Source organism: Ammodytes marinus (genome assembly GCF_949987685.1).
Source record: "Ammodytes marinus genome assembly, chromosome: 8".
NCBI lineage: Eukaryota > Metazoa > Chordata > Actinopteri > Uranoscopiformes > Ammodytidae > Ammodytes > Ammodytes marinus.
Window position 1 is genome coordinate 27,938,969 of NC_137212.1, and position 9,760 is coordinate 27,948,728.

At 40.9% G+C, this 9,760-nt stretch overlaps 1 protein-coding gene across 1 annotated transcript in view; it reads left to right on the forward strand.

Annotated features, from left to right (window-relative positions):
• Positions 1 to 9,446, forward strand: part of gabrg3 (gamma-aminobutyric acid type A receptor subunit gamma3) — a gene marked incomplete at both ends in the record, with an annotated part of 49,316 nt that extends 39,870 nt beyond the window's left edge. The window contains 5 exons of the mRNA XM_080033373.1: positions 4,008 to 4,090; positions 6,111 to 6,248; positions 6,647 to 6,799; positions 8,562 to 8,761; positions 9,171 to 9,446. Of these exons, the coding sequence (XP_079889499.1) occupies positions 4,008 to 4,090; positions 6,111 to 6,248; positions 6,647 to 6,799; positions 8,562 to 8,761; positions 9,171 to 9,446 (850 nt within the window). The remainder of the gene's footprint in view (positions 1 to 4,007; positions 4,091 to 6,110; positions 6,249 to 6,646; positions 6,800 to 8,561; positions 8,762 to 9,170) is intronic.
• Positions 9,447 to 9,760: the final 314 nt, after the last annotated feature.

A 9,760-nucleotide genomic window follows, 5' to 3' on the forward strand; every position in this document is an offset into this window, starting at 1 on the left:
CTCAAGCTGCATCATCAAACAGTCTGTGTGCACCTGTGTGACGTCACATACTGCCGCTAAGGTGCTGGGAAGTGTAGTATCTAATATAATACTCATAAACATAGCTACAACATGTCAACAATCAGCTCTAGTACACAAAAGGAATATAAACAGGGAAGGACCCTAAACGTGCCCGTTACACTACCCTGTGGCCAAAGAATCATGGCCCTGTCGTCCTCAGGGTATAGCCTCACTGCTGGGTCTTCAGGCACTATAATGCAGTGCCATACTATTGGGGTCACATTAGGCCTAGCTATTTCAGTGTACAGTTCAAGCATTTTTAACATGTGTTGAATTATCATTCAATGTTTCTATCCATATCTATATACTCTATCTATCTTTCTATCTTTCTATCCATCTATCCATCCATCCATCCATCCATATAGCTCTGGAAAAAAAACTAAGAGTCCACTCCAGATGTTCTGTGTATGTCGATTTACTATTTATAGGTATTTGTCTGAGTTAAATTAATATTTTGGTTTTATTCTTTAACTACAGTACTGACAATATTTATACCAAAAACACCTAGTCGCTATAGAGTATGGTGCACTGCTTACTCGCTGTTGTAAGTAAGCACTACATAATTGGGACACAGCAACAGGCTAATATGGGTCTTGGTTCCTCCTGAAGATTTACTTACAGTAAATATAATCTGATTTAATGGGATATCATATCTGAAAGCTGTATCAACACGGTTCCTAATAATAACCTCCCTAAATCCTCATTTCCTCAGTTGTCCAATTAAGCCCTTCCCTAGTATCAACAAAGTGTATTGATCAACCAATCAGGTTATATACGTTCAGACTTGAGCGTTGTCATTCGCTATGCAAAATAACTTGTGATGCAAATATTCCCCCCCCCCCAAAAAAAGCAATTATACCCCTGTCATTACCAATTGTAAGTGCACATTGCCTGCTTGTGGTTTAAGACCAATTTACTTATTCAGCCACCCTCATGCCCCAAAGCACTCATTGTAATTGGAGCACTCGACATTAATATAAACGCCACCTTCGCTAATAAGCATCTCAACACTGCCCTCAATCTCTTTGGCAGCGTCTTTATGTTGGGAGACATCTCCAGGTTTTTAATTACTAATGTTTAAAGGACCTCTCTGTTGATTGTATAGCCCTAGGAAGGAAGATTTAGCCGCGCTTTACTTTTCAATTCACGTCAGTCTGAGAAACTTTGCTTTGGAGTGTTGTCACAATTTTTCCACATTTTCCAGCCAGAACACAAAGGTAACAGCATCTCTATGAGTCAAGTCGTGACACAAACAAAAGCCCAGACGGATTCTCCCTCACACACTCCTATTGAGAGTATGCAGGAGGAGCGTGCAAACTTTCAGAAGTAATATCCGCTGATGGCATGGAGAGAGAGACAAAGAAATGTCATTGGGTATTAATTGTGCGCTGGCTTGGCTGCGGTAAACAGAGATGACATTTTGCGATAACTGTGCCTCTACCACATGCATGGTATTGTCCCAGTTCTCATGCTTTAATGAGGTTTAAAGATCACACCGGAATGACATCACATTTCTTCCTGTCCACTCTTGAACATTTCATTAGTTTTTTTGGACAAACTCTCTTTTAATGTCGTCTTGGTTTGTTCTTCCGTGAAGACAAAGTGTGGATTTATCAAAGCGTCTGGCTAATTTCTTTAGACTTGTTCATTTTGGCTGATGTGTGAAAGCGGCCAACGGTTTCATCATGTTTAATAGAGGTCAGGGCACTCTTATTGCTCCTTCTTTCCCCCACTGAGATAAGAAATGTTACTCGCTTCCCTTAACTGGTTTATAATTCGAGGTGAAGAACTTATTGGCTGCATAATTACATCCACAGGTTTGTTTAGTCTTAAGGGACAGCTGGCCTTTAAGCGAACTGCACACAGACAGATTTCCCCAGAATCTACTCACGCTAATTGAGGTGGACTGTTTAGGTATAGGAAGAGTATGTGTGTGTGTGTGTGTGTACAAAGAGTGCGTTTTGTCGATACATCATCATGATAGCTAAAGCCAATGGGAAAGATCAAGATGTATGGGATGTCATATTGTCACACCAATGCTTCTCACACAGAGTGAGCGCAGCAGTGAATTGCTCAGGCCTCTTAAGGTTTTCAAAGGACTGGCCATGCTGTAGTGTCTTGGATGTCAATGGAAGCGGGATAAAGAGTCATTCAAGTCTGTATTGCATTTTTCCAATCAAGAATATTACTCCCATGGATCTCGTATTTCATTTTAATGCAAGGTTACTGCGAGAATCTGTGAACAAAATACAATGGGCGATCCACAGAGCCTGGCACCCTTTGGGAAACACTGAATTGTAAGTGTCTAGAAAGACTCTATTCAGATAAAACATACTCTAATGCTGAGCTACAGAGCCATCACTCAGTTTACAAAGGTGAGTGTTAAAACATTGAAAATGGTTACTATGAGGGCATATCAACACACATGAAAGGGCTCTTGTGATCAGCTTTTAGACAAATCCTTTTTCATGCCAAAATGTTTAAGTAGACTACCACAGTGTGCAGAGAAAGGGAAGGGCAAACTTACTTTGGCTATAGCTGGCTGACATGTGTCAGACATGGCTCCCACCAAAGCCAAATATGACTCATTCACATATCTTGATGTGAGAGTTTCATGGACCTTTTTGAAAATAATCTTGCCTATTTAAATTAAAAAAAAAAAGCTTCAACGAATTTGAAGGCAAGTTATGACCCCTTACGAGCATGCTATAGCTTAACATTGTTGAATGTAGAAAAAATACTGTAAAGGTGTGCTTCTTCAGCGCCCCTAACAAGGAGCCTAAATCGCCTCTGCAAAATACGGTTATGTACTAAAGGAAAATGTTAGTTTATTTTATGTTAAATTCTGCCAGTTTAGGATATAGACATACAGTATACCAGGGCTGTAGCTACCAATACTGGCGTGCTCTACACAGAACAAAGCAATCGCTCAACACTAAAAGACCAAGGTTACACTCCTGGATGTTTTGTATCGTTTAGTGTGACCACCTCAGTTTACAATGATATCTAATATTGTTTTTTTAAAGCAGCCTTTTTCTCACAAACTGGATTCAGAGAATGGTTGGAGCTTCTGCATGAGCAATAACTCATAACACATTAAAGCTACTATAATGGACTTTAATGTGATCAATTATTCATTGTGTGTATAACAAAAAAAGGTCACAATCACAGCAAATAATATTTTGCTTTGGTGCCAGTAGAGCGCTCCAGCTGTGCAGTTCTCTGGTAGCCTGGTTCTACCAGACCATCGTACTTCATTTCATTTACAGAAGGTCTGGAATCGCTCAATTGACAAACCTTCCCTCAATTGAAGACGGGTGTCTGTTGAAGTTTAAAACTATTGGATCTGCCCAGTGCCACTCTGGATCTGCCAACCAATCACATAACATTTGCCCGTGAAGTATGGCATGCTCCGGTTTCTGAGCCACTTCTGTTCGCTGATTGGACTGGCAGAAATCTGGCTGGATAGAACCCACCAATATACCCCAGACTGGCTACTGAAGGGAAATGAAAATTGAGCGGAAGTATGTAGGTGGGCAGTGCCAGGCTAGTTCTCTGGTAGGAAGAGAACCATTCGGTCATGGACTGTGGTGAATTTCTTAAAAACAAGTTCAAAGTGCTGTTCACACCCTGTCCACTGCAGTCCCTCCATAATACAATATTTGCAACAGTGTGGAACAGTGTTTTAAAAATGATTTAAAAAATGCTTCACAATCTTCACTCACTGAAGTCTTTTTTTGTTTAGTTGTCCCACTCAAGGCTGAGAGTTTGTGATTTTTCTTTTTCTTATCAGGATCAATTCACTTAAATGTGCCCACATACTTGCACAACCAATTCTTTTTTATAAATGTGATACTTTGAATGCCTGAAAAATGATTATTCATATTCATTTTGAGTACTAAAAAAAGTAGAAATAAATCACAAAATTATTCTTTACTTCTTTTCAGACTGACAATCAATGCAGAATGCCAGCTGCAGCTGCACAATTTCCCCATGGACGAACATTCGTGTCCGCTCATCTTCTCCAGCTGTAAGTACACCTTCTTTACTGTAATGAGAAGTGTTGTTTGTTAAAGTGTTGTTTTAATCTGTTAAAGCAATGGGGGAGGAAATGATAGCTATGTAACAGAAGATCTTTGTCGCAATGTGCCATTTTTTTTTCTATGAAATGAAACTCTAAACTCAGACAGTATGTTAATGTCTACAGAGTGTACAGGTGCATTCACTGCCTTTAAATACCTGTGCCCAATGGCCTATATTCTTATGATCTGTAATCATGGCTGTTTGCATTTTGGAGATTACAGATAGCAGATAATTAGCAGATTGATTGCTATTTATTTCGTATTGAGCCATTACAGATTTTTATTTTGGACTCACCTAATAAACAATGCAAGTTGCAACATATAGCAATGCAGATATTATCATTGCCGAGGACCTGTGCTTTAGATGCGATGACTCTCATGATCCAAAATCTGCAAGAAAATATTTGCAAAGCTATCATAGGGAAGCAACATGTCATAGCCTTACAGCCTTACACAGGCTATATGCAGGTAGCTATGGCAACATTTGAACAATCTGACTTTGTGGCAGCTCATACAGGAGCGTCTCAAAGACTAAGGGAAAAGTACAAAAAAGCCCCTCCAGCTGTGATCCATTATAGCCATTTCCTTACCTAAGAGGAAATCATCAGACATTACCCTGGTTTCCATGACGACGTCTCGCTTTTTCGGATGAAGTCAGATGTGCTTATTTTTAATGTCTTTGGGGGGAGGGTGGAATAATCAACTGATTTCAATGCAAATATGAAATATAGTGGAAGGGATAGACATGATGGGAGCGCTGTGTACCGAAACAGCCTATTATACACATTTATTTATGTGTGTGTTTCTTGTATTGTATGTTTTTTTAATGGACCTTGAGTCTAATAATAAAGGATGATGATGATAGACCAATTACAGTAAGACATGTGATAAGTTTCCTCTGAAACATACGACTGCTAAGTCACAAGTCTAAATGAATGTATAGGCTACTTAGGATGTGCCATTAAGGAAAATGTAACTATTTTTGTCAACTCATCAACAAAAACTTTTTGTTTTCAAGATTAACAATGTGGAAAAAACTTGCAAAATTCAATATTTCTTATTTGAACTTGGAATCATATGATTGTAATGTGGTAGCTCATATTGATGACGCCACTGAGAATTATCATCCAATTTTGCAGTTTCCCTCTGCTCTTCAGAGCTACCTGCACAGCACCGAATGGCAGAGACAGACGGATCAGATAGTGAAGCATGTGACAAAACAAGTGGTTGAGACGCCAAAAATAGAGCCAATAGTGGAGTGTATATTAGATTTACATGTTACAGGTGGTCAGAATTTTTTATTGAGTAAGATTTCTCAGTGTCTGCAGGACAAGCAAAAACGACTCGACGGCTAATACAAATCTAGTTTACACATCTTCAAACTTGACATTTTACGTCCAGATTTAAAAGAGAATAGAGGTAATAAAAAAAATCTATTCTATTGTTCATGGCAATCATTCATTAAGCCTGTAATGAAAACAGTTAGCAGTTTGAGCTTGTTCTTGCCTCACAGTTGTCTTTGTTAATTGAAAGTCGTTAAACATCAAATTGTTACAAGGCGAGATCATCATTTTGTTGTTTGCGTTTCTCCTGAAACTGATCACGTGTCAGATTCAGGCCAGAGCAACACCAAAGCGGAAATGGAATCATGAACCCATCATCAACCCTAGGGTGATGGATCGTAAAAGCACTCTCTGGCTCTGTGTGTGAAGGTCAGGCTCAGCATCAAGATGGATTCAGTACATTACTGAACCAAAGCTTTCATTTAATCGACTTTCTCTCTGCCTCTGTCTTCATTCCAAACTTGTCTTTTTCATTAGCCTAGCCTCCATCACAAGACAAATGTAGCTCTGGTTGGCCCTAGGTCGGTCTGCGGCGTGGGGTATCCATCATGAGGATGTGCCGTGTAGCGCCGAGGGTCTCACACACACACACACACACACATACATATGCTCTGTGTAATTGCAGATGGATACCCTCGAGATGAGATGATTTACAGGTGGAAGAAGAACTCTTTGGAGGCGTCTGACCAAAAGTCCTGGCGTCTCTACCAGTTTGATTTCATGGGCCTGAGGAACACTACGGACATAATCAAGACTACAGCAGGTTTGGATCTGTCTGCTGCATATTGATGTCCTCATCAATATGTGTGTGTTGTTGATAGTACTGAGTGTCAGTAGTACCCGTACGTGAAGTTGTGTTTATCATTTGATCAACTCTATAATTGTATTGTTTGTATTTGTTTAGTTTGGGTTATGTAGCTCTTTATTTATTTTTTCGGGGGAATATTTTACTTTATTGAACAGCTATGGAGAGACACAGTTGAAATGGGGCAGAGAGGGGAAGACATGCAGAGAACTGACCCGTCTCGGATTCAAACCTGGATCTGCTGCTAGGCCTGAGCCTCTAGGCGGGGGGCGCTCTAACCACTACACCACAAGCGCCCCCCCCTCTATTTAGCAAATGTTTTACCCTCAGAGTCATTCGCATACTTCTCATACCAGGTGACTATGTGGTGATGACAGTGTACTTTGACCTGAGGAGGAGGATGGGCTACTTCACCATCCAGACCTACATCCCCTGCATCCTCACCGTGGTCCTCTCCTGGGTTTCCTTCTGGATCAAAAAAGACGCCACGCCAGCCAGAACGGCTTTAGGTACCATATGGGGGAATTCGCTTTTGTATTGTCTTTAAAACTCACTCTTGTTGAGATGATTGGAAATATACTCATATGGGTTTCATCTCTATTGGGTCCTACTTTTTGAGCTGTCCCATCTGCACACTTTAATCATGTTTTTTTCCTTTCTTTACGTATGCTCCATCTTGACGTGCTGTTATCTCTAACTGCAGGAATGAATGTTTGTCACTTAACTTGATTCACTCCATCTGCTTTTTCTATTTGCTTTTTTTTTTAGCTTTTTCTCTCTCTTTTTTTGCACACGTCTCTCTATTTGTTGTTGTGCAGTCCTGTGGAGCATTTGGGTGAAGGTAATGGTTTTTCATTCATCCGTTTTTTTCTTTTAAATTTGTATTCATTAAATCACGTGTCGGGGTGAGGTTGTCATTTCACAGGCCTTTAAATCATAATTTTTTTTTTAATGCTAGTTTAAGTACGGCAATTTCTTTTATACTGAATTTGCAAAGAAATATAGAGAGTGTATATGTGCCTCTTTTGAACGGTACCAGTGCAAAGTACTGAGCCGGCTTTGTTTGGAATGATGTTTTCTGACTTCTGAATACTGTGTTTGAACCTGTGATTTTCACCCAGGAACATTACATTATTACGCCCTCCCTCACAGGTGACCCAGAGTAGCTAAAACATGGCACCACCCGCTCCTCTTTCTGTCCACTTTGCCATGCTGTTGCGTCATCTGCTCAGAGCCACTGTGTTCAATAACATTACATAACTTTACATTCACAACTTAGGAAAGCCAAAAAGGGTAGAAAATTAAAAAATGAGGGCTATTAATCATCAGTTATCTTTGCTTTAAAGCATCGGTATCAGTCCCATGCAAATCAAGAGAAAGAATGAACAGGTAATGACTGGATCACATCTGATTGTAAGAGTACAGTGGTCGAAACCAGGCCAGTGTAGGAGTAAAGATAAAGTGAAGAAAGGGATAGGACAGTGACTGTAAACCATTCTGCTCAAGTTTGAGCCTTAATAACAGACTAGTACGATTACTAATTTAGCTCACACACTTAAGGGCTTCATTTCTTTAGGGAAGCACTCACACAGCGGAAACTTTGGCGGAAGCAAACCAATGCTTGCGGTGGCCTCTCCTAGAGTTCAACACTGTTAAGACCTAGTGAGAAACAGGCCTTATGTTAAATTCTGTTTGCATGTACTCAGCAGAAATTTAGAATCTTGATCTTAAAATATTGACAATTCATATACAGCATAGACAGCAGTCAGTACAGATACAATGCTTTTAAGAGGTTTTTCCCCTCGTCAAACCTGTCCTGTTGTTCAGTGCAGAAGCTCTTGAGTGTGTGCCACGGTGGCGTGCGGCAGAAGGCAGGTAGGCTAAGTGTAATCACTGTGCCAAGCAGAGGCTGAAGGAAAAGCGGGAGATGTTTGCCTGAAATAGACAAGGGCCAGCTTGTTACCATGGGAACCTCAGTAAAACAGTCACAGATGTTTTGATGTTTTTTTTTCTTTTTTTTTCTCGTTTCTATGTAATGCCTTTGGACGAGCAAACGGGAGTGGCGGAAAGTGTTCATAAGTGTTCAAGTCATATCAAAGATGCTTAAGGAACAGTCCTCACGTCTGTCAACAACTGTATTTATAAGGCACTTTTCTTAACAAGGTCACAAAGTGATCGTTGACGTTTGAATTGTAAGGACATTATGTATTTCCATTCTAACCAGTGAGCATTGCCTAAGCTAAGTGTGTCCTTCTCTTGCATCCCTTTTAGGCATAACCACAGTGCTGACAATGACCACTCTCAGTAGTGTGGCCAGGACGTCGCTACCCAGAGTGTCTTATATCACCGCCATGGACCTTTTTGTCACCATCTGCTTCCTGTTTGTCTTTGCTGCTCTGATGGAGTACGCCACGTTAAATTACTTTTCAAACAGCGCTCGCAAACACAGATGCCTGGAACCAAAAAGATCGGTGGGTTGGTCCTTGGGATCGTTTTTTTTTCTTTTAAAATCAAATCAATTATATTTCCTTCAAATTCCACTTAATAGTGAACTCGTCGAAAAATAGTTTTAAAGTGATTCAGTGCTAGATGGAGGTGATGCCTTCATTTGCAGAGAGTATTTCAGGGTTGAGCTGATGTGTCTTCTGATGAGACTGTCGCATGCTGATTTCAACACTTTAAAACATTTCGACCGGATGTTGTAGGCAGGCATCCTGGGTATTTTTTTAAGCGGGCTAAATCTGACCACAAGAAGTGGGACACCCTAAATAATTTAATGTGTATCATGTATTTTAATCGTGCCCCTGTAAAGCACTTTGAATGGCCTTGTGTCTGAATTGTGCTATAGAAATAAACTTGCCTTGCCTCTCTCCTCAGAACTACTCTGTCCTGGATGTGAGGCCTCCGCACACTGTGGTGGCCCTGAACAACTCCCTGTACTGGCAGGACTTTGAGGACAGCTGTGACTACGAGTGTCTGGACGGGAAGGACTGCCAGAGCTTCTTCTGCTGCTTCGAGGAGTGTAAAGGAGGCGGCTGGAGGAAGGGACGCCTGCACATAGAACTCCTGGAGCTGGACGCATACTCGCGGGTCTTTTTCCCCACCTCCTTCTTGCTCTTCAACATCGTCTACTGGGTGGGCTATCTCTACCTTTAGCATGGCTTGTGTTTGGACACCATATGAGGAGGACAGCACCGTTTTTCTAACAGGAGAACTTCAAAGAAGACTTGAAAAAGGTAATCGCCTAATAAACTCATCCCGGGATAAAACTAACAAAGGTGTGGACAGTGTACCTCTGCCTATTAGGCCTGTGTGCCGAGCAGAGAGCCCTGCCTCTGGGACTTCGGCTGTGTGGATATATCACATTACTGATTCCCTATATGGACACAGGGGGGCAGGCAAACAGGATGGACTGTGTGCTATAATAACTATAAGAAGACAAAGAAGAAATGTGCTTTGCTCGAGCACCG